Source organism: Daphnia carinata, chromosome 8, assembly GCF_022539665.2.
Source record: "Daphnia carinata strain CSIRO-1 chromosome 8, CSIRO_AGI_Dcar_HiC_V3, whole genome shotgun sequence".
In the NCBI taxonomy this organism is placed as follows: domain Eukaryota; kingdom Metazoa; phylum Arthropoda; class Branchiopoda; order Diplostraca; family Daphniidae; genus Daphnia; species Daphnia carinata.
In genome coordinates this window covers 3,917,801-3,940,532 of record NC_081338.1, presented here as the reverse complement: position 1 = coordinate 3,940,532, position 22,732 = coordinate 3,917,801, and the positions used below count along the sequence as shown (strand labels likewise).

The 22,732-nt window shown below is 37.6% G+C and overlaps 1 protein-coding gene, 2 long non-coding RNA genes and 2 pseudogenes across 4 annotated transcripts; 2 read left to right on the top strand and 3 right to left on the bottom strand.

The window, feature by feature from the left end:
• The first annotated feature begins 1,910 nt into the window (after positions 1 to 1,910).
• On the top strand, positions 1,911 to 3,166 carry LOC130704169 (speckle-type POZ protein B-like; annotated as a pseudogene).
• Positions 3,167 to 9,506: 6,340 nt separating this feature from the next.
• Positions 9,507 to 10,145, bottom strand: LOC130703729 (uncharacterized). The gene is made up of 3 exons (XR_009004804.2): positions 10,079 to 10,145; positions 9,865 to 9,952; positions 9,507 to 9,713 (listed from the first exon to the last, which is right to left on the bottom strand). It is a non-coding gene; the product is annotated as an uncharacterized LOC130703729 (long non-coding RNA).
• A 338-nt stretch (positions 10,146 to 10,483) lies between these two features.
• LOC130703704 (uncharacterized) lies at positions 10,484 to 11,254 on the top strand. The gene is made up of 4 exons (XM_059496572.1): positions 10,484 to 10,622; positions 10,681 to 10,820; positions 10,891 to 11,074; positions 11,137 to 11,254. The coding sequence occupies exons 1-4, from the start codon at positions 10,559 to 10,561 to the stop codon at positions 11,193 to 11,195; spliced, it is 447 nt and encodes a 148-aa protein (XP_059352555.1). The 5' UTR covers positions 10,484 to 10,558; the 3' UTR covers positions 11,196 to 11,254.
• Positions 11,255 to 16,412: 5,158 nt separating this feature from the next.
• On the bottom strand, positions 16,413 to 17,397 carry LOC130703728 (uncharacterized). 2 transcript variants are annotated; one of them, XR_009004803.2, is made up of 4 exons: positions 17,281 to 17,397; positions 16,997 to 17,197; positions 16,760 to 16,942; positions 16,413 to 16,699 (listed from the first exon to the last, which is right to left on the bottom strand). It is a non-coding gene; the product is annotated as an uncharacterized LOC130703728 (long non-coding RNA). The 2 variants fall into 2 exon arrangements; XR_009004802.2 differs by having other exon boundaries at positions 16,760 to 16,931.
• Positions 17,398 to 18,347: 950 nt separating this feature from the next.
• Positions 18,348 to 21,362, bottom strand: LOC130703692 (probable ATP-dependent RNA helicase vasa-like; annotated as a pseudogene).
• Between the last annotated feature and the right edge of the window lie 1,370 nt (positions 21,363 to 22,732).

The window sequence follows — 22,732 nt, the reverse complement described above, 5'->3', positions numbered from 1 at the left end:
TTTGGAGTGGTATACAGGGATAGTACGTTTGTTTTTATACGTTATTTTTCTAGTCAAACGTATCAGAAATTTTCCTTGGTTATGTTTTTTGTTCATTCAATTTAATTCACGTTCAATTCGATTCGATTAACTACGTTAACGGATGCATGTCTGTCGTGGATTGTCGAAATGTCCGGTGCACAGTTACATCTTGTAATGTACTTACATACACAGTAAAACAAAAACTTTTGGTATCGAAGAAGGTCACATTGCCCGATGATAAGCTGCCTGCATCCATGAACCGTCTTTCAGGCCATGGGGAGACCTACGAACAACCTACGAGTTCCGATCACCTCTTCACTACCTTGTTTGCGGGTCGATCTTCAACATGTAGTGAACGGTACTACAGATCGATATGAAACGTCTGTACGTGTGTATGTGTGTGTTTTGAGTGTGCCATTATAGCCACTATTATAGTAGGCATGGCTCTTCTTTTTTCTTTTTTCTTTCTTCTTTCTTCTTTTTTTTCTTCTTCTTTTTTCTTTCTTGATATGATGCGATGAAGAATCTTGCGAATCCGTAATGAAGATGCTGAGAGTTGCGTAATCCGATGAGATGAATCTTGAGTGGGAGGGGAGGGCGGGAGGAGAGGGTTGGGAGGAAGTTGGCGGAAGTTGGCGGTGGCGGGACTTGAACCCGAGGACTACAGATTACAAAGCGTGGGTGATAACCACTGTGCCAGGACCGCACATCCCAACCAAATTTTGGTTTGGATGTCACCCATTCAAATAGACAGCTTATATATATGGTAAGCAAATGAAGTATGGCGCTGTGGCATAACGCACGGGTGTCATGCAGATTTCACGGGTTCGAGTCTATGTTTTTAAATTATATATTTATTTTTTATATTGTTATATAGTAAAATATTATTATATAATATATTAATATCTATTATAATTATTATATTATGTATAATAATATTTTGTATTATATATTTTTATACAACGAATCTTTACCCATTTAAATAGGCAGGCTATATATTTTAAACAAATTGAAAATTGGCGCTTTGGCATAGTTCGTGGCTGCCGTACTGATTTCATGGGTTCGAATCATTGTTGTTTTGCTATTTAATTTTTTTTTTGTAAAAAAGATATTTTATCAATATTATTTTACGAAGCTTCCCATTATCGCTTGCAAGTACAAAAAAATAATTAGAAACCAAAGTTAGGTTAAATAATAATGTCTTTCGTTTTCCCACTTTCTCATATACACCCCATGTTAAAACTCCTCCCAGTGTTTCAGGTAACGTTTGCAGATTTTGTAACTTAGCACCCGAAGCTGGACTATTTGGTATAGGTATTTACAATTGGGTAATACAATTTAGTCCTTCTAAAGGACTAAGGGTTAATTGTAAACCTCGGACACTAATCACAGTTCGCAACAGTATTTTTGCTAGTGTTTACTGTGTTTAGTGATATTCCATGTACGCCATCTTTCATTTATGCAGTTGGAATTGGCACTAACTACATCGCTGCAGACTACTCGTCAACTCGGCGTAAGTTTTTTGTTTAGAACACCAGAGGAAACAAAGTAACATTTTTTTCAAAAACTTACAAAATCATTTAAATTATGCTTGACGCACTACTTTCCATTAATTAAAGATCATTAAGCTTTCCTGTAGAATATTAATTTCTTTCTCGTTATACCGTAGGTTGTGTACATTTTATATGGAGAGTTAACTAAAACGCTGAGCACGTGGTGAAACGTTGGTGCTATCGCTTCAACAAGAAAAAGAAATGTCTGATATTTCTTCTATTAAGGTGAAAGAGATGCACCTTGGATTGTTTCATGTGAGGTGGATTTTGAAGAATGTACTGAAGGCAGATTGCCACCAACAGAAATTGCAACTTCTTGGTTCAAAGTCAAGTTCTATGTTCCTCATTATCACGAAGGATGAAAACGTCTACCATGCAAATGGAAAGTGCAAATTCTTGATTACTGTTGAAGAGATATTACCAAGAGACTCGGTGAATGTTACTACATCTAAAAAAGTGGATGCTGGTATACATCAAGAAAGCTTACCCAAATTAAACCACCAGTTGACTTACTCAGTAGTGAAACGGTTGCATTCGGGATTCAAGGCCTGTCTTTATGTAGATACATCTTCATACTGGATCAGTACATGCAAATGAAATACCATTGCAGAAAATAGCTGACAGTATGTGGAGCCGAATAGTTACGGGATCTCTACCATACGCCATTACACTGTGGATAGATTTCGGAACAACTACTTTGGGAGAAGAATATCATTCAGGGCCTGAAAAGATTGCTTTACAGCCAAAGTCAGTGTGATGTTCAGCTTGCAAAAATGGACAAGAAGTGGGTGCCCATACCCTCATTCTGTCAACTGGAAGTCCTGTTTTTGCTGCCATGTTCCATTCGAAACCCCTAATACCAGGGGTCAACAAAGTGAAAATTGATGATTGCGAAAAGGATGTGTTCAAGCAACTTTTGGTTTACTTGTTACAGGTAATGTTCCAAATCTTTCAGATGATAAAACAATTGCCATGTTTTTCAAACTGACTGATAAATATGGCATCGAGACGCTCAAGAACGAATGCGTTGAAGTATGCGTAAAGCGGGTGACAATTAGCAACGCCATCGGTTTGCTGATTCTCTCCCGCGTACATGCAGTGCCGAAGTTATTGAAATCTGTATTAAAATTTATGGCCGGCAATGGCTTCGAGATTTCCTCGCAGCAAAAATGGGTGGATCAGATGAAGCATTATCCGGATTTGTGCCCCATGGCCACGCGGCGCATGACCGCTAAGAATGATAATTAACTTAGCAAATTCTACATTTAGAGTAAGGTACTTGTCCTCATTAAACTGTCAAATTCATTTGCTTTTTCATAAGCGATTAATTTTATTTAGGAAGATCTTATGCAAACCACTTTTTAATTTTTTGACGGAACCAGTGCCGATTAACACAGAATTGAAAAGATTCTGGAACAAGAAATGGAACCTAGTTATTGAAAATGCAAATCGCAAATGCTACCCTATCATAATCTGTTACAGTGACATTAAAAATGCACGGGCATGGTTATAAACTCAGATTCATTCCGTGATTTATGTTTTAAAGTAAGTTTTGTAAATTTCTTCAAAGACTCCACCGCTCTCTCCAGAATCGAAAGCAATTTATTTATTTAACATTTCCTCTTAGAAAAATGCCTGTCTAACGGCTTTTTTTTTAGTGTTGTAGCTTGCCTCTGAGGTGCACTTGCAGTCACCTTGGGGCTGTATAATACGAACACATAAATAAAGGGTTGTAAAAAAAAAAAAAAGAAATTGCTGTTGCTGTTGCGCCATACGTTTTACATTACCAAACGTATACGTACGATCCTACTAATGGTTGCTGTCCTCTACCTTGTCGAACATACTGATTTATAATTGTTTTAATGATCAAATGGATTGCCATTTGTCTTTTTTGAAGGTTTATCTTTTATTTTATTTTACTTTACCATTTAACTTCATGAAAGACGTACTAGAAGAATTTGCTAGACGAAAATGCCTTCATTTTAATAATTTTCCTTTTTTTTCTTTTCTTTTAAGGTTTTCTGCGGTGCCCTATCGTCATGTCATTCGAACTGAATCGTATAAGCATTTAGCCATAATCATCGAATCACGCAGGTTTTCAAAACAAATTAGCAACACTGGTTGCCACAACATCAGTCATGGTTGATAATGTAACCCTTTCCTTCAAAATTCTAATGATAGGATGAAACGATGGGAATTCGGCATGGACAAGATACCGTCATAGCGTGCAACACGCGCTTCCCTCTAAGGTTATCATGAACGAATTTCGCATCCATGAAATTCAAACTAAAAAAAAAAATAGGAGCTAGAGCATAGGATTCAGTTTTGGTTGCTAAGTTGCAAACTCAACAACCAACTTTAAGTAAAAAGATTGTCGTTCAAGCTGTTTCGCCAATTGTATAAGAAGAGGATCATGCACATCGGTCCGTATTGCAATCAACCAACGGTGGCGTCTGGTTGACTTCAACGTTAACCAGTACGATAGATTAAAATGAAAGAAACCGGCTCATTCATAATCAGGAAATACATAGGATTGAATAACTTTGATGTGTCACGCTAGCGCTGTAGCGTACTAGCGCGCCAGTAGTTTTTTAATTCGGTGTATTTCCAAAATGGTTGATGTTATGAAAAAAATAGCAATTTTCTCGGAATCAGCATTCGATTGTGAGTATATTCTGTCATTTTCAAGCAATTCCAACGATGGTCAATTTTTGACGGTTTTGGAGGCAATTTTCCCACGGTCATTTTCTTCGTTTTTCTCCATTTTGTTAAGTTAAATGTCAAAACAAAGCCGATATTCGTGATCAGCGTTCAATTTCGAATCGGAATAATGTATTTTAAACTAAATTAAGCAAGGATTACGAAAATTAGTATCTTTTACACGTGAACCTTATGGCATATGAATGATTAGAAGTGAAAGTTGCTACAGCCCTTACTCTAGCCCCCGACGATCGCTGAAACCCAATGTAGAAAACTGAATATCGTACCAATAGGTGGCTATAGTGTTTGGGAGACCGTCTGCAGTAGAAATTCCTGATACAAAGTTGTTACTCATGTTTTATTCGACGTTTAATTATGGCATATATGGCAATCCGTTTTACCCAAAATGTCATCGGCTTCGAACTTGTAGAAATCGAACTCCTAATCAGTTAGTTGTTCTACAGTGGGCTCGACAAACTCGCCCAGTGTTGTTGTGTTTTGTGTGGATAATTTAGCTCAAACCCAATGGTATATTTATTTTCTGTACATCCACTGTTATGTGCTTCGAGCCTTTGTAAAAAATTGTTTTTTTTTGTGTTACAGTTGGAAGAAGATCAATGCCACCTATTCTGTAGACTGGAATACCTCCAATGGCTTCGAGTAAAATTTGTAACCATAATTCAACGTTACACTTTTATAATGCAATCCATTTGACAACTACAAAGTGTCACTCTGCTTTGTGGCGCCAACTATCACCATTTCAACGTCCTTTGGCTCAAATGTTTGAATGTAACAAGTAGAACAAATGGCACCATCGAGGAGGTTAAGCAACCAAATTGAAAAACAAACATGCATTGCACTTAAACCAGTGGGTCCTGTTATATAAATAACATTCTCAAAGAAGCTTCTAGTTGACCAGAATGGTGTTGGCTTTCCTATCATATTCTAAGAAATCCCATACTATCCCGTTCATTCAACGTTGTAGTATAACATTCTCTGGAACATTCATTCAATCAAAATCTTTCTCCTTTGTGATAAAGATATCATGAAAATGGTGTGGAAATGTTGAACCTAGAGTACAATAAACTCAAAACTCGTTCAGTTTATGTGCAGTTAGTGTTAAATGTGTATGTGTAAGTGTTATACGAAATTAGAGTGATGTTTCAAGTTGGCACAAGTACATGCAGATTGAGCAAAAAGCCTTCAGTGTTTCCTAATTTAAGTTTGCAATAAGAGACATTACTCTATAGAAGACCACCACTGAAAGCTGTTGTACAAAAGATATCCAGTAATACTGCAAACAAAGGACAATACTGTAATGGCAAAGTAACACAATTGATGCTAGCCACGGATCACCTATCAGCAAGAAATTTGGTAAGATATTACTACATGGATAGCAGTCATTTCCCAACAACAAAATATTCATAGTTTGTAGCAGAAGATATTTTCACAAATAAACCTTGAAGACATTCTTGAAGATGTCCTATTTGCTAATATTCTGCAAAAATAGGGTCACCCATTTACTTCTGTCAGGTAATAACCATATCTGTTCCACTATCCCCTTAATTCTGATGGCTAAAAATTAAGGGGATGGTTTTAAAACATTTGCTTCGATTATTATGTGTGTGGTAGTGATTTGAAGTGGTATACAGATCGTACCTGAAAACTGAACTTTAAGAACTTTGAAAGACCATGTTATGTTCATTTACTATAGTTTACGATTGAACCTACGCAGATCTTTTGTAAATTGTAAAGGAGAACATAGTTCATTTTTTAAATTTTCGAAATTTTAACTTTCAGTACAACTTCCGGTTTGAAAATGCCTAATAACTCACCATCTGTTGGTCTGAATGAAAAAAAACCACATTTTCGTAATCCTCGTGAAATTTGGGGTCGTATCCATGTGTCAGTAGAAAATACCCGAAAATCGTCAAAAATCGCAAATTTCCCTGAACTATAGTTCAGGAAAAATCGCGATTTTGGCCAAATTGGACTTTTCGCCAAAAACAGGTCAAAATAGGTCAGACACACCTTAAAGTTCACGAGGATCACGAAAATCATATTCGTTTTGTTGTGGGCCCAGTATTTCTGAAGATATAGTCTACTTCCGGTCACTTTCGGTAATTTTTTTTTCAACTTCGCAAAAACTAAAAAATGAACATGAATAAGCAAAACATTTTAAGCATTTTGGTCATATATGAAATGGTGTAGTGGCTTCTTTCGTGCTTGTTTTGTTATTTTACTGTTGGTTGATCGCGCAAAATAGTAATTTATAAGACTCATGGCTCTATGGTTGAGCATCGGCGTCGCATGCCATAAATCAAGGCTTCAATCCCTTAATATTGGCGTGTTAGGTTAGATGGTTAGAGTACTGCGCTGGGAACAGGAAGGTCTCAAGTTCGATACTAGTAAAATTCAATATTTGTTTATTATTTATGATTCAATGTAAAGGATTGCAGGAGACAGTCGTCTGCTATGGCTGTCATGGCGGACTAAACGTCCCAACAGCCTTTGCTTCGTTAATTTTGTGTATTCCATCGTTTTTTTTTTGTGCGTTTTTAGTAACAAGTAAGTTAAAAATGACCATAACTCTAAGGCTGACATACTTTTTTAGCTTAAGAGTTAGAATAGTTAGATGGCTGCTTGGTAACAAACCATAGAAAAGTTGGACTCAGATTGCAACCAAGAAAAAGTGCTTCATCTCTTATGTTCTTGTGAAATTTAATCTTTAGTTTAGTTTTAATTTATTTGTCACTTAATTTCTCTCCAGAGCATAGAAGGCAAATTTGAATACTTGTAAATTTAATATGGGACCATTGGTTTCAAATGAGTCCCTCGCAACAGATTGTCAATTGACTCGTAAGGTTGTAGTGGGTGATTTGTAAACTCAAGCTTACAGGTGTTCTCTTATTATTTTAGATATATGGTAGTTGCACATTTACGTTGAAGTGGACTAATGGAATTAGTAATATTTTTCACCTTTTGGTTCCCCATACAACTTATCTGTAGTAGACTTCCGTTAGACTTTCAGAATCTTTACTCAATGTAAAAAGTTCGATAACACATTGGTTTGTTAAATATTACTGTTGGAAGTAGGTTGCTAATAGAAAACTTTGATTGTTATGTAGTGTATTTCTTTCTCTTTGATGAATTTTATTTGTTTTTTGTTTTTTACAAAAGTTTTTCATTGCAGATGGCCATGATTATGCTCTTGTTCTTTCATCTGATTTATTTCCTTTTTTTATACAGATTGGTAATGAAAAAGAAATGAGTCCTGTTCCCAACCTAATTTTCTACTCATCGTCATCGTCAGGTTGTTTCATTGCTGTTTTGCATAAGATTTTTCTAGAACGAAAGGCTATTTCTAAAATGTAGCATCCTTTGTCTTTGGTCAGTTCCATCATTATTGGTCCTTGGATTAGAAAATAATCCAAGAATTCTAGGAAAACACCCTGACTAGTTTTCAACTTGTGTCTTTTTAATATTTCGCGGAGCCATAGTCATAATTTAATCACTTATCTATCAATGGTGTGTTGTTTTTTGGTCTAATTTATTTACATCTGTTATGCAGGAAAAACAGGAAACCAAAGTCCTGCTTTTCGCTAATCTTCGCCTTCTCCTCATCGCCGTCTTTGCCGTTTGCGCCCTCGCGTCACCGCCGTCTTCGCCTTCGCCTCACCGCCGTCTTCGCCTTCGCCTCACCGCCGTCTTCGCCTTCGCCTCACCACCGTCTTCGCCTTCGCCTCACCGCCGTCTTCGCCTTCGCCTCACCGCCGTCTTCGCCTTCGCCTCACCGCCGTCTTCGCCTTCGCCTTCGCCTCACCGCCGTCTTCGCCTTCGCCTTCGCCTCACCGCCGTCTTCGCCTTCGCCTCACCGCCGTCTTCGCCTTCGCCTCACCGCCGTCTTCGCCTTCGCCTCACCGCCGTCTTCGCCTTCGCCTCACCGCCGTCTTCGCCTTCGCCTCACCGCCGTCTTCGCCTTCGCCTCACCGCCGTCTTCGCCTTCGCCTCACCGCCGTCTTCGCCTTCGCCTCACCGCCGTCTTCGCCTTCGCCTCACCGCCGTCTTCGCCTTCGCCTCACCGCCGTCTTCGCCTTCGCCTCACCGCCGTCTTCGCCTTCGCCTCACCGCCGTCTTCGCCTTCGCCTCACCGCCGTCTTCGCCGCACCGCTGTCTTTGCCACTTTCGCCGTCTTCCCCACCGTCGACTTATCGCCGCCTTCACCTCTTCGCCATCTACACCGCCGTCGTCTCATCGCCGCCTTTGCCCTATCGCAGTTTTCGCCTTCACGTTATCGCCGTCTTCGCCTTCACTTCATCGCCGTCTTCGCCTTCACCGCTGTCGCCGTTTTTTTGCCTGTGGCCTACAACGATGGAACAACCAGGTCGGGAAAAAAAAACACATGACTATCGCGGGTGACTTCGCGACGGAACTTCTCGGGTATTGTCCTATTTCGTTTTGTTGTATGTTGTATTGTATAGTTAACCCATTGGCTGCCACCCCGTTTGGTCCCATTTTTTTTTTTTTTTTTAGCTTGTAGGGACGGGCCGCGCTGCTCTGCCTCTTGGCCGTATTTGCCTTGGGGTGGAGCAGTCGCAACTGCCCAAGATTGGCCTTCGGGCCCCGTAGGCAATGCACCGTTAGGGACTTCTCCTTGTCGGTATACTGATAGAAACCAGGGGTGTGCATTCCCGTAATGGTTTCTATCAGCGTGCCACCCCGGGCTTGTCTTAGGACAACCCCCCTTGGTCAGCGATCCTTCAGACGTGTGACGTAGCTACTGTAGTTTAAGCAACCTACGGGTTGCAGGGCTTGGCAGCCAATGGGTTAACTAATTGTATGTGTATTTGTGTATATATGTATTTGTGTTATTGTGTATATGTGTATTTGTTTGTATATAAATATGTAGCGTTGTATATAAAATAGTGGTGGAATTGTTGGGTGGAGGAGGGACAATAAAAAACTATTTTTAATTTACTTGTTTGTGCATTTTATTTAACATTTTATAACTTACGTAGTCATAACAGAAACTTAGAATAATTTTACCAACTACATCTTTACAATATCAGACAAACTTTAATTTTACTTTTTACTGTGAAAAAACAACACTTGGGAGTATTTGCAATGAAAATTTATGAAGTTCTTTCTTTCTCTTTTCTTATAACTGCCAAACAATTACTTTGCAAAGAAAAAAGGAAAAGAAATCATTCTTCGTCAGCACTAGAACACTTCCCATGGTATTACTGAGAAAAAAATGAACTAATTTTAATTTTAATTCCCCACGATTTGTTTAAAAGATGCAATTCATCAAACAAGTATATTACCAGATATGTTATATTTTGCACTGAAACCACAACACAGGTAATACTCCTTTCTGTCACAGAAGGATCCCACAGCCAGTACAGCACATTAGGTACATCGCAGAGACCTGCAAGTATACTTACAAAACCAATACTGTTAACAATAAATGTGAATGAATCTTGACAATTAACTAATACTACTAATGATAAAGGTGAAATGAACCATGACGATTAGATTGTGACAAATATTACAAACAATGACAGCTTTCTTAAAAGAAAACCTTGTATACCTTAGTTGGTCGCATTAGGCTGTGAAATGTGCAATACCTGCTTGGTAATCAAGGACACTCGAGTCAAGGTTCTCCTTTAAAGAATTTTCTAAATGTGGTATAATACTTCTGTTAAATAAACTTGAGCTATAATGCCCCCAAACTTGTATAAATTTGTTTAAAAGGATAAATTTCTCAAGAGGCGAAAACGGGAAAATCAATTTTTAAAACCAACCTGAAATGCAGGAAATCTAAAGAGAAATTTCAGTAACGACGGTCACATCCGTCAAACCTCCTCTCCCTCTCCGACGCCATTGAAATAAAACAAATGACTATCAATTTTACCATGGGATAGACAAGCAGTTCATAACTTTCCCGCTAGATTTATGACAATCCGTTTTACGCAAAATAAACATAAAAAATATGGCAATCCGTTTTACATAAAAAAAAAAAAATGGCGGAAAAAAAATAAAAAATCGCACTTTTTTCTTTTTTCCGACACGTAGCCATCTACCGCTCAGACTCATTATTACTGGCGTAGGCAATTTCAGTCCATTGGATGCCATTCGCAGTAAGTTCAGTAGCGTGGATGGAGAATAACGCGTGGCTGGAGGAACAATTGAAAAATGGAGAAGATAATACAACAAAAGGATGGTAAGTATAAACATTATTATATTTGTTTTGAATTATTAATTATTGTTTATTAGATCAAATTATGGACCTGCAGGCTCAATTATTGCAACAGCACAAAATATTAGATAACAGCAAAGCTAAGGATGGTAAGGCCTAATACGTAATGATTCTATTTATTTGCTTTTATTCATTTGTGTTTTGTAGCTCAAAGTTTGAGTCTACAAGCTCAGCTAGGGGAAAAGAACAAATTGGAACGGAACAGTTTCCAAACAGTGAAGGAGGTTTTTCCAAACTCAAACCTAACTGAACATGAGGATGAATTGGCATTAGGCGAACACAGTCAGGTACCTAAACTTTTCAAATAAGAATTCAAAATAAGTATAGAATTTTAACAAACAATTATTTATTGTTTAGTTATTCAGTCTACCACCTGACAGTGTGTTAAATTTAAATTCTGTTAGTGCTGCACAAAAAGAATCGTTAGTAATAAGCCCGTGCAGTGAAGGAAGTGAACAATTGTGGGACTGTATTTGGGTCGAAAATGGGTGTGGTACGGAAACCAAGATATGGCACAAGTTCAACATGAAACATGGATTAGGTACTTTTCGGTTTTATGTCTATTGAAAAAGTATTTTTAATGCTATTATTTTGCATTCACAGAATTTAATGGGGGATCAAATCAAGTCTGGAAGTGTTACAGGATGGAAGAGTCAGCCTAGAGATGAAAAAACACAGAGTGCATTACCATTAAGGTATGAGGTAAAGTAATAGAGTATGCACATTGTCTAATGAGAAGTACCATCTTGTGTTAATAAATCCAGTACAACAGCAATCCTTTATAGTTCTGTCACAGCTAGAAACCTCAAATAATTCTGCTTCTCTGGCTAAAGAACAACTTGTCCTTTACGTTCAGAGTGTTGGGGAAACTGGGTACTTAAATGGCCCTAAAGATGTTTTAATTTTGCTGCCATTGCAGAGATGAACATCATACATGGACTCTTTAGGTATGAAAGGATTTTTCTTCAAATAATTTTGAATTTATGACGAAGAATTTCTCCTCCTTTTTGCCAACCAGGTCTAATCTACCAAAAAAAATTTTATCCAATAGGAAAGGATTTTCATGTACTGGGAACACAACTATCAACAATGCAACATTGTACAGGTGCTAGTTTATCATTCAAGAGCCTTATACAATGATGTTAATCTGCAATTTGTATGTCCTTCCCCAAGCTTCCACCAGAAGTTGAATCTATGAGTCATGTAAGTTACATGATCAACAGTTGATATGTTTAACGGTGTTGTTTTTCTTTTCTCAATATAGGTTAATAGTAACATTGGATCCGAAAAAATTCTTGGTTGGGGCAAGACACTGAATAAATTGTATTGATTGGATGGATGACATGACATTTCTATACTTAATTCGGATTCCCCAGACGGTATTTGATATTAAAAAAATTGAAGTGCATATCTGGGCTCCCTTCTTTTCTGAAGCCCCGTTTCCCCTTGACTCGTAATAAGCCCGTAGGGGGTCATGCCCCTACTGTACGGTATATATAAAAACAACATATACCGAGGTTTGGAGGGCTCTGGCCGGAAAGGGGACGTGGGGTGCCGCTTAGTCCGATGATGTGTTCACGGAGGGCGATGTGGCTACCCACAAATCCGAACTAAAGGTTAATCGCTCCTGTAAAAATGTTCCAAATCTTCAGCTCTTCTTCCGGCTTCTCTTAGCCAATCACCGGGTAATCTCCCCGGTGGGTCAACAAGGCAGTGTCTCCCCCTGCCTGGGTTGACGGCAACTTTTGAAAGGGCTATTGTGCCTTTTTAAAGTTGCAAAAATAATTGTAATGTGCAGAGAATTGTCAATAAATTTTTTTTTATAAAATTTTTTTGCAAAATGTTTCCTTCATTGTCTGTTCACACATTACATTTATCAACTTTTTTTTTTATTCAGATTGCGCAATTCAATTTTATTGTTTTTGCCACCGTTGTATCGTTTATCTGTAAGTATTCAATTATTATTTATTACACTTTTTGAATTCATGAACTTAGACAAGGAATACCTTGATATTTTCTGAAGTAATTTTGTATTTGTATATTGTTTTACTCGCATGGGAATCGATCCTCAGACATTCAGCGTGCAACGCCGATGCTCTAACATTGAGCCACGAGATATATATAAATTTTTTATTATCGCATATCATATGTTATCGTCTAGGATGTTTATGCAGTCTTTCACAACTATATGTTTATCTTTGTATTGCTTATATAATGTCCATAGCTCTGTGGTAGAGCATTCAGCTGCGATAACTGATACCCTGGGTTCAAACCTTACTAGATGTATAAAAATCTACATCTAAATGGAGAAGATAATATTGCAGTATTGCATTTCAGTTTTATTCAAAGTGTAAATGCAAGTCCGCAAGTGACTAGAAAAAAGCCAACTTGACATCATATGATTCATGGCTCATTGGTAAAGCATCGGCGCGGAATGCCGAACATCTAGGGTTCGATCCCTCGATAATAATTGAATGCTTACAGATAAACTATGCTTACAGGAAACAATGCTTACTATTAAACGTGGCTTAAACAATAAAGGAGAATTGAGAAAGCTAAATAAAAAAAAGATGATAAATGTAATGTGTGAAAACAGACAGCGAAAGAAACAAAATTTGCAAAAAAATTTTATAATAAAAAATTTATTGACAATTCTCTGCACATTACAATTATTTTTGCAACTTTAAAAAGGCACAATAGCCCTTTCAAAAGTTGCCGTCAACCCAGGCAGGGGGAGACACTGCCTTGTTGACCCACCGGGGAGATTACCCGGTGATTGGCTAAGAGAAGCCGGAAGAAGAGCTGAAGATTTGGAACATTTTTACAGGAGCGATTAACCTTTAGTTCGGATTTGTGGGTAGCCACATCGCCCTCCGTGAACACATCATCGGACTAAGCGGCACCCCACGTCCCCTTTCCGGCCAGAGCCCTCCAAACCTCGGTATATGTTGTTTTTATATATACCGTACAGTAGGGGCATGACCCCCTACGGGCTTATTACGAGTCAAGGGGAAACGGGGCTTCAGAAAAGAAGGGAGCCCAGATATGCACTTCAATTTTTTTAATATCAAATACCGTCTGGGGAATCCGAATTAAGTATAGAAATGTCATGTCATCCATCCAATCAATACAATTTATTCAGTGTCTTGCCCCAACCAAGAATCTTTTCAGATCCAATGTTACTATTAACCTATACTGAGAAAAGAAAAACAACACCATTAAGCATCTCAATTGTTGCTCATGTGACTTACATGACTTATAGATTCAACTTCTGGCAGAAGCTTGGGAAAAGCCATACAAATAGCAGATGAAAATCATTGTATAAGGCTCTTGAATGATAAAATAGCACCCCTAGAATATTGCATTGTTGATAGTTGTGTTCCCAGTACATGAAAATCCTTTCCTATAGGATAAAATTTTTTTTGGTAGATTAGACATGGTTGGCAAAAAGCAGGAGAAATGCTTTGTCATAAATTCAAAATTATTTGAAGAAAAATCCTTTCATACCTAAAAAGTCCATGTATGATGTTCATCGCTGCAATGCCAACGAAATGAAACATCTTTAGGGCCATTTAAGTACCCAGCTTCACCAACACTCTGAACGTAAAGGACAAGTTGTTCTTTAGCCAGAGAAGCAGAATTATTTGAGGCTTCTAGCTGTGACAGAACTATAAAGGATTGCTGTTACACAGGATTCATTCACACAAGATGGTACTTCTCATTAGACAATTTGCATACTCTATTACTTTACCTCATACCTTAATGGTAATGCACTTTCAGTGTTTTTCAACTGTAGGCTCACTCTTCCATCCTGTAACACTTCCAGACTTGACTTGATCCCCCATTAAAATTCTGTGAATGCAAAATAATAGCATTAAAAATACTTTTTCGATTGACAAAAAACCGAAAAGTACCTAACTCATGTTTTATGTTGAACTCATGCTATTTCTGGGTTTCCGTACCACACCCATTTTCAGCCCAAATACGGTCCCACAATTGTTCACTTCCTTCGCTGCATGGACTTATTACTAATAATTCTTTTAGTGCAGCACTAACAGAATTTAACTTTAACACACTGTCAGGTGGTAGACTGAATAACTACACAATAAATAATTGTTTGTTAAAATTCTATACTTATTTTGAATTCTTATTTGAAAAGTTTAGGTACCTGACTGTGTTCACCTAATGCCAATTCATACTCATGTTCAGTTAGGGATGAGTTTGGAAAAACCTCCTTCACTGTTTGGAAACTGGTCATTCCAATTTGTTCGTTTCCCCTAGCTGAGCTTGTAGACTCAAAATTTGAGCTACAAAACACAAATGAATAAAAGCAAATAAATAGAATCATTACGTATTAGGCCTTACCATCCTTAGCTTTGCTGTTATCTAATATTTTGTGTTGTTCCAATAATTGGGCCTGCAGCTTCATAATTTGATCTAATAAACAATAATTAATAATTCAAAACCAATATAATAATGTTTATTCTTACCATCCTTTTGTCGTATTATCTTATCCATTTTTCAATTGTTCCTCCAGCCACGCGTTATTCTCCATCCACGTTACTGAACTAACTGCGAATGACATCCAATGGACTGAAATTGCCTACGCCAGTAATAACGAGTCTGAGCGGTAGATGGCTACGTGTCGGAAAAAAGAAAAAAGTGTGATTTTTTTTTTTTGGCGAAATTTTTTTTTTTTGTGTGTAAAACGGATTGCCATAAAAAAATATTGGCCTTTTTCCGCTTTACTGCTATCGCCATCTAACGGTCACCTTTTTAGTTAATTCTCTACATACACTGATCGAAAAACATTTTAAGCCCGACTAAATACGCCATACTGAATAAGCCCAACTTTTCTCCGTCGGGCTTAAAAAAAATTCTGAAAAAACTGACATTCATCGGAATTGATTCAATACCACAGGGTATACTCAAAGTTGAATGCTGATTCCGGAAAAATTACTATTTTTTTTTATGAAGTTTATCGTTTTTGAAGTACACCGAATATGTCTGCGGCATCGCGCAAGTGCTGTAGGGTACTGGCACGCTAGCATTGTGTCAAATATTCGGTGTATTTCAAAATTGATTTACTTAATTTTAGAAAACAGCAATTTCCCGGAATCAATATTCAATTTTGAATATACCCTGTGATATTCAACCAATTCCGATAAGTGTCAGTTTTTTCAGAAAAAAAAAATTAAGCCCGACCGGAAAACTCGGGCTTATTAAGTCGGGCTTACTTCGTTGGGTGTATGTAGAGAATTAACTAAAAATCTGACCGGTAGATAGCGATAGCAGCAAAACGAAAGAAAACGAAATTATCTTTTTTTTTAGGGTAATGGATCCCTGTTTGTTGTTAGATATCACGTGGCGTTTAATCCGTTTCGTCTCTTGCCGCGCCGTTCCATTTCCACTTGTTGTCCAGTTGCGTGCAACAACAGTCGACTTATGGAACTCTTCCACAACCTATTTGACGTAGACAATTCGGTATCACACAAACTTTCGTCTCGTATGTTTGCATAGCTTTGGTTCCTTTTGTTGGTTTCGCAGTGAATGTTGTCACGTTCACAGTGTGCATTTTCATTTCAGGAACATAGCTACACATACATACATAAGTAATCCAGCAATCAAGGGTAGGATAACTTTTTACGTTTTTTCCACCATGTTTCAGCATAACCACTTCTGGCACAGTCTCAGAGGCTGTACTGCTCTTTCATTGTACATATCATTTTACATTTGTTTTTGTAAACATCTGATTATATATTCGTTTACTTGTTTCAAGTGACCTGGCTGTGTCCCTGCTTTCAATTCAAGAATCATGAGGCCTTTCTCTAACCACAACCTGTCAGCCTGTTCGGGAATTGGTATAGTAGAATTCTAGCATATTAGCAGAGAATCAAGTTTTTTCTTACAGAAGCATCAGAACTATAAAACACTGGAAATATGTCTCAGAAGGTGGAAATGTAATGTTTACTTCTTTAAATTGATGTAAACAACTATCTTTATGTAAACAATAGCTTAAATTGGTTTTGGCTTTAAGCAACAAGAAAAATTTGGAATGTAAGATTGATGGATTCCTCGAGAAAGGATAATTTGGTCTCTACTCTTCTGTAGGAATTTACTGTGCTACCAAAATCTTCATATCCCCAAGGTATCTGCCTAGCCTTCACTGCAAGATTCAGTGTAATTTTACTAGTAATTTTGACATATTTGTGGTTAATATTAGTACCATATCACCCAAAACACACAACCTGCTTGTCATGTACGATATCAGCTCTCATTGGAGACATGGATCTTTGGAGTTTCCAGACCTTATGTCAGGTGAAAAAGTGTTGAAGGTATTGCTGGTTGAAGATGTTGAGTTTTTTAAATAAAATCAAGAGAACCATGCAACTATGAATCTGCAAGGTAACTATTCTTGATTAATTAGACAAAAAAACCATACTTTCAAAATAAAGTTTTCTACCTTGTGCTTGGTGTCATTAAGGACTTAGCCTCTAAGTGATGTTCCATCTATGCACCTTCTGTTGACCAATGCCCAAGCAAACAAGTCGTAGTCACTACCTCCACTTTTAAGTATAAATCTATTTTCTCTTTCTTTATTTCTTTCCTGTTTTCGAAGAGAAAACAAAAGAAAAAAAGAAAGAAATTTCCTGAGTAGAAAGACCTGTTTTTAGGCAAATTATAGGTATATTTAATTATATGTAAATATGTATGTACACACAAAATTGTTTAGTTTATCAACCTTACCATCCCTAAATCCTCCCCCTTTCAATTGACTTGGTTACTTTGCGCTCTAATGCCTCTCGTCTGCTCCTCGTCTCGTCTTCTGTGCTGCCCTGTAGTGTTTGACAAGTACACAATGGTCCGAAGAGTATTTGGAATTGTGGTAATGGTTGTTTTTTGTTTCGACGCTAAATGCGCCATTGCCATCGCAACCAATTGGCAGGTACAAAAAAAAAGAAAAAGCCAAAAAAAAAAAATTAAATAAAACGAAGCGGGTTCTGTTAAAAAAAAAAAAACACCTTGCGGAAAACTTGTGGTTTTGGCGTACAAATGACGGCGCAAGGGATAGGCAAGTAGAAAAAACGGAAAAGCAAAAAAAAAAAACGAAGTCGGACCTGTTAAAGTTATCCTACAGAAAAATTGTGGTTTTGACGTACAAATGACGGCGTAATAACAAAACGTCCGTCTGAGAAAAAAAAATAGGTTTCCGGGTATATTAGGTAACGGTATTCGGTAAAGCCAAGTGGCCTGGGTCTTGGCTTCAATGTTCTGAGCCAGTGGATGGTCAGGCAACGAAAGGGAAGCTTCCGTTTTTTTTCTAAGTCCAAAACGAATTCCTAAATTTACTATTAGTAATAGTAGTATTAAAATATGTGAAATAGCTTAATGGTAGAGCATCGGCTTCAGAAGCCGAAGGTCTAGGGTTCAATACTAGGATTCGCCAGGCGCGTACTTTTCTTCACAGCACATGTTTATTTATCGAAATAACGAAAAATGACAAAAATTCTTTCTTCTCGACGATCGGTTGCATCCCAGAACTTTTCTAGGACGACCACGCCATCGTTCCAGTTAATTTCTGTGATGACCACGCCAAGCAATATTAACCATTCTGGGATTCGAACCACAGACCTTTCACATTGTAGGACAGCATGCTACCATTATGCCATAACTGTCCTTACATACATTGTTTGAGATTTTGATGACTATGTAGTTCTCTGATAAATAAAAAAAAAACCCCAGCAAAACATGGAAAAGAACAATACAAAATTTTCCCCATTAACTTTTACCTTAAACAAAATGAGTTTGTTCTATATTCAAGTATCTGGTTAGCAAAATAAACACGTAATCAAATTTCCAAACAGACACCGCAGGTAAGTTCCAAGATGTTCTTCGATAAGAATTTTGATTTAGGATTACTCGAAATGAGCCAACCACGTGAACGACATTGAGTTAATCTCAACTCTCTTCAACTTCAGTAGGCAAGGCAGCAAATCCAGGTTTATCGCCGAACTGCGAATAGATTAAATTAGATCTACATGTAATAAAAACTACCTAGGTCTAAACTTACTCGGCGCATATCTCGACTAGCAAAGCCCCCTTGGGTCGAAGGGGCGCTAAAGTCGTAACCCATTCTACTCACACCTGAGACCATCGCTTGCATGAATGGCGGTACATCGGAGTTGAACTAAACAAAAAACATAAAAATACGTTGGATTATTAATAACGAACACAAGGACAGAGAAATATAATTAGATGTCAAACTGGAGTAGGTTCTTACCTTAAATAACAAATGACAAACTTTCCAGCGTTAGGGCAAGCTCTTTCTTCGTCGAAGAAGCTTATTGATTTTCCAACATTTCCCTCGCGGCCCGTTCGACCAACACGACGTACATACTCTTCAATATCAGTTAGCAATTCATAATTTACGACATAGTTCACGCCAGCGATTTCTAGGAAAAACAATACAAACATCAAATACGTAAAAAAACGTACGAAGAACCCAGACACTATTACCTAAACCACGGACAGCAGCATTAGTCGCCACAAAATTATTCCTAATACCATTTCTGAAGACGATCACCATGGATGCTGGTATACTAGACATTTAAAGTTAAGACACCTTGCCCAATTCACAACAGGTTTAATTCTTACTTGTAAGTTGTTGTTGCAGAAAAATGCAGCGACGAAATCCGCCGTCTTTTTGCTGTCGACAAAAACGATAGTGTTGGCATCATCGAGATCTTGAAAAACTTCGATCAGCTAAGTTCTCTTATCTTTTTTCGAGCACTGAAAAAAAAAACAGCTGTTCAACATTCATATCGGTGCCACCGACAATGCCTGTTGTGACGAATACGTAGTCTTCCATGTACGTCGCAGCCAGCGCTTGTACTTCATCTGGGAATGTGGCCGAAAACATACTAACACGACGGAATCCCTACAGAGAAACAAATAGTATTATATCAGTCGAATTTCATACTCAAAAGCCATCTAGAACATACTTTCGGGTGCATCGTTGGATGGTTGACAATTTTTTCAACATTGGGGCCGAAACCCATATCAAGCATTCGATCAGCTTCGTCCAAAATTTAAAACCTGACCCCCGAGAAGTCAAATACTCCTCGGTCGAGAAAATCGTTGAATCGCCCCGCGATCACGACAAGAATATTGCACCCAGCTTGAAGATTTGACCGCTGATGGTTCGTGACAGCTCCTCCATATACAATCACAGACTCTAAAACCGAACTGTAGGAGAATTTACACGCCTCGTGGCGAATTCGAATGGTCAATTCACGAGTGGGTGCGACAATTACAACTTCTGGCTTTTTCCCCATGGCATGAAACGCACCAGCAACACCTTGTTTTAACAATATGTTCATAACCGGTACCAAGTACGCCGCCTGCATGAAAAAATGTAAAATTTTAGATGACTTAATCAACGAATATCACGAAGGGTTTGTTGAGTATCTTAGATGCAATTAGACCTTTTAGTAGCCGTAATCACCGGCGTGCCCACTCAAAATTACTTTTACTTCAACTTACCCAGTTCATACCGACCTATTCGAATAAAATCAGTACGAGGGCATCAAGGTTTCAGAATTACACAGTGTTAATTAATTGGATTGCCGTTTTGCCGGAGCCCGTGACAGCACAGGCAATCAAATCTCCTTTGGCAAGAATAACTGCAACTGAAGCTTTCTTACAGGTGTTGGTTTTCTGTAGCCAGAATTCTTAATGTTTTGAAGTAGTAGTAGTAGTGGGCGAAGGCCGGCTTCTTCGAATGATGTTATATATTGAGGTACATCTTTTCCTGTAACCTAAAGCAAACCCAATAGATATTTCCAAACCATAAAATACTGTTTTGAAAAATGGCTTACCTGGAGGACGACTTTATCAAAATTGTTAAAGCGTTCCCCACAGACGATCCACTTAAGCAGTTCCTTTTCATCGCATATCACAGCTTCCGGGCCTGAATTCGTCATACCAGTCTCCCACCTGTAAAAGGAATGAAGATCCTACTTTCAAACTGTCAATCATAACATGTTGGTAAATTGATACCCCATGGAGACAGGATAGAACCGCTTGAGGCTCATCGTAAAACGATAATTGGGTGGGTATCCATAGCAAGGCCTTTCATAAAACTAAAGAAAAAAGTAATTTAGCTGATATTGCTATGTTAAAACATGAGGCCTTTGTGGAAAGCGAACAGCACATCCTCCCCTCTTTACGGAATTTCTTTTACTTAATAGCCTATGATTCACTTCAAAGCTTTTCCATTAAACTTCCGTTGAACCACAAACCGATACCTAAAGTAAATACAAGAAAGGTCTAGCATAAATGGGAATAATTCATAATTACCTATCAAGAGAAATATTTCTTAGTAGGTGTTAAGAAGTAAAATTCTATCGTAAAACAGCTGACTCATTTTCAGAATGAACTAGGTTCAAACACTGTTTTCAATTAACAAATTATCCCACATTTAACAGCTTCAGTATTATTGCCTGTAAGTAAATTCTTATTTATTATGATCCAAGATATTATATTTCAGAAATTCAAACCTTATTTATCCATAAGTGAGAAATGTAACTCAGTATAATTTTTCTGCTGGCTGGTTGTGACACGTGCATAATGGATCCGCTTGTGAAACAAGTTTAGGTAAAATGTACAGTGTAGGCTTTCTATTGTTTCTCTTCCTTCAATAGATTCATGAAAACGTCGATCACGATAATTACCATGTACTTATTACATATTACTCACTGCAACTGGTTACTGGTGGTATTAATTGTAGCATTCGTCGATGTCTGAACCAATGTAACGAACTTTCAGCCGCCAACAGCATAAACTGAAACTCGGCCAACACGTTGCCATTTTTCCTATATGTTTTCCCCTTCCTCTTGTCTTACCCTACCCTTGCATTGGAATAGGATTATAGGATGAACATCGGTATTGCCGTTATTGCGATTATCTACTATATTTTTCTTTTTTTCAAACCATGCATAACAATGATTTTTGTAATTCTTAAATATTATGCTTCTTTTATTTATAAAACCGAATAGGGTAAACTTCCATTCAATTTTTTTTAGTTTACCCTTACTGCTGTCGATCCAGTACCTTTCAACCATTTACACATCATTGCGACTCGAATCCTTCGAATTATTATTCGAATGTCTATGAAATTAATCCATAAACATTTAAAGGTTACACCATCATATTTTTGATGTTGCAGAAAATATAACTGTTATATTAATAAAACAAAAAAGGCGAGAAGAGAGAAGGCGAAGCTTAGCAAAAGGCAGGACTTTGTTTCCTGTTTTTCCTGCATAACACATGTAAATAAATTAGACCAAAAAACAACATAACATTGATATATAAGCGAATAAAGTACGACTATGGTTCCACGAAATATTAAAAAGACACAAGTTTGAAAACTAGTCAGAGTGTTTTCCAAGAATTATTGGATTATTTTCTAAACCAAGGACCAATAATGATGGAACTGATGTAATACACAGGATGCTATGTTTTCAACTAACACTAAAGTAACAAAACAAGCACGAAAGAAGCCACTACACCATTTCATATATGATCAAAATGCTTAAAATGTTTGGCTTATTAATGTTAATTTTTTACTTTTTGCCAAGTTGAAAAATTTTTTTAAACCGGAAGTGACCGGAAGTAGCCTATATCTCCAGAAATACTGGGTCCACAACAAAACAAATATGATTTTCATGATCCTCGCGAAATTTAAGGTGTGTCTGACCTATTTTGACCTGTTTTTGGCGAAAAGTCCAATTTGGCCAAAATCGCGATTTTTCCTGAACTATAGTTCAGGGAAATTTGCGATTTTTGACGATTTTCGGGTATTTCCTACTGACACATGGATACGACCCCAAATTTCACGAGGACTACGAAAATGTGGTTCTTCTTTCATTCAGACCAACAGATGGTGAGTTATTAGGCATTTTCAAACCGGAAGTTGTACTGAAAGTTAAAATTTCGAAAATTTAAAAAATGAACTATGTTCTCTTTCACAAGTTACAAAAGATCTGCGTAGTTTCAAACGTAAACTATAGCAAATGAACATAACATGGCCTTTCAAAGTTCTTAAAGTTCAGTTTTCAGGTACGACCTGTATACCACTTCAAATCACTACCACACACATAATAATCGAAGCAAATGTTTTAAAACCATCCCCTTAATT

Coding starts and splice junctions, on each gene's coding strand:
- LOC130703704 (XM_059496572.1), top strand. CDS start 10,559: ATGGACCTGCAGGCTCAATTATTGCAACAGCACAAAATATTAGATAAC. Junction 10,623..10,680: donor TAACAGCAAAGCTAAGGATG/GTAAGGCCTAAT, acceptor TGTGTTTTGTAG/CTCAAAGTTTGAGTCTACAA. Junction 11,075..11,136: donor CAACATGAAACATGGATTAG/GTACTTTTCGGT, acceptor TTGCATTCACAG/AATTTAATGGGGGATCAAAT.